Here is a 1,660-nt window from a genome sequence, read left to right as displayed (position 1 = left end):
CGCCTGGCCCTGCAGGCAGCAGCAGGAAAGGAGCTGCACGGAGGGGGCAGCTCCTTCAGGCAGGTGAGAGGCTGCCTGCAGCGGGCAGGGGCATCTGCAGAGGTGCGGGCGTTAGGCAGCTTTCCCACCTGGTGTGGGGTCCCCTGAACCCTTCTCCATCCAGGCAAGCTTGGTGAGTGTGCAGATGGAGCAGAGGAGGAGGAGGAATGGAGGAAGGCTGCGGGAGCCAGGGCAGGCTCTGCCACAGGCATGTCTGCTCCCTCGGGCACTGGTTTGGAGGGGTCACTGAGGCTGCGGGTGTCCATGCCCCAGGCAAAGGGGAGTGTGCAGCGGGGAAAGGGCGAGCAAGGGCGGCGAGGTGTGTGGGGAGAAATCGTCTAAAAGAGCGCTGCGCCGCTGCCTGCACCCAGGCAGCTGCCCGACGGAGCCATTTCGCTTCCCTAGCACGCTTGCTGCCTGCCCATCCTTAGGGGGATTTCTTTCAGAAAGGGGGTTTGCAGGGTTGCCACCCCCCAGGGCCAGGGTGAAGGGCAAGCAGAGGAAGGGGGTATTAACTGGAGCAGCTTAAAAATATGCCGAGCCTGGAATGACCTAGATTACCGAAGGGTTGAATCAAGAAACTTCCCCTCCATCACCACTTAAAATGGGAGCCTGCTAAAAGTGCTTGACAGGTTTTTGTGGCATGAAGCACATAACCCAGTGATGGTGTCATTAGTAATAAGTCACTCCTGGAAATGACACATTTTTCTTTACTTAGAACGAGTAAGGCTGGTTCAAAGCAGGCACAGTCACCGGAGGAAAATCAAGCCCAGCAGCTCGGGGAGCGTGTCCATGGTTGTGTGGGTGGAGGGCTTCCTTTCTGCTGCTTTTCCATTTTTTTAAGGACGTTTTCCGCTTGTTTGGGAGAATGGGAGGGGGGTCTGGGACCTGCCTGCGAGGTTGGGGGGCCTGGCATGGGTTAGGAGGTGGCAGGGTGATATAGCAGCAGATGGGTAGAGGCTGTTCGGGGTGATCATCGGGGAAATGGGGAATTCACATGAATCCATAATAGGGCTGATTCACCGGCTTTCTCATCCTTGCTGCTTGGGGAAAAACAAGGAGCTGGCAATGGGGTGATGAAATTTGGTTCTGGGTGAAGGGAGGGTGAAAGCTGAACCCAGGCTGGGGGAGAGCGCAGGGGTCGGGCAGAGGGACGTGGAGGGGACAGGGGACTAGGCGAGCACCAGACATCTCTCTCCGATGCACTCAAACGGGTGGAAGTAAAAGAGCATCAGCCAGGAGAGGGCGAGCTGGCCAGACTGCAGAGCACTGGGATTTCACCCGATCAGATGGGAAGGGCACGCAAGCAAGCGGGCTGCCCGTGTCGGGCACTGCTGCACCAGGCATTGCTGGCAGGGCTGGGGAAAAGCAAAGGGGGCTGCAGCACCAAGAGGGAAGAGCTGACAAAGCCCTGGAACTTCCCGGAGCGCAGTGAGTAAGGGTAGCAGTAAGCAGTGTTTCATCACGCCGCCCGGCTTAGCTGCCGACACCAACAGGCTCCCACCCAGCACGAGAGCCAGGGAGACGGTGTTTTGCAAAGAGGGATTTTCCCAGCAGCTTTGGGGGTTGACGTGTGGTGTGCTTGGCCCCTCCGCTTTCCTTCCTTCAATTCAACCTGCCA

General features: G+C 58.2%; 1 protein-coding gene across 1 annotated transcript in view; it reads left to right on the top strand.

Annotated features, from left to right (window-relative positions):
* Nucleotides 1-1,177: 1,177 nt before the first annotated feature.
* Nucleotides 1,178-1,660, top strand: part of DUSP8 (dual specificity phosphatase 8) — a gene marked incomplete at both ends in the record, with an annotated part of 9,852 nt that continues 9,369 nt past the window's right edge. Inside the window, one exon of the mRNA XM_010293669.1 lies at nt 1,178-1,273. Coding sequence (XP_010291971.1) covers nt 1,178-1,273 — 96 coding nt within the window. The remainder of the gene's footprint in view (nt 1,274-1,660) is intronic.

The sequence above is a fragment of the Phaethon lepturus genome, unplaced genomic scaffold, assembly GCF_000687285.1.
Source record: "Phaethon lepturus isolate BGI_N335 unplaced genomic scaffold, ASM68728v1 scaffold36998, whole genome shotgun sequence".
NCBI classification, from domain to species: domain Eukaryota; kingdom Metazoa; phylum Chordata; class Aves; order Phaethontiformes; family Phaethontidae; genus Phaethon; species Phaethon lepturus.
The sequence above is the reverse complement of the archived record's forward strand: the minus strand, read 5'-3'. Positions and strand labels throughout refer to the sequence as shown.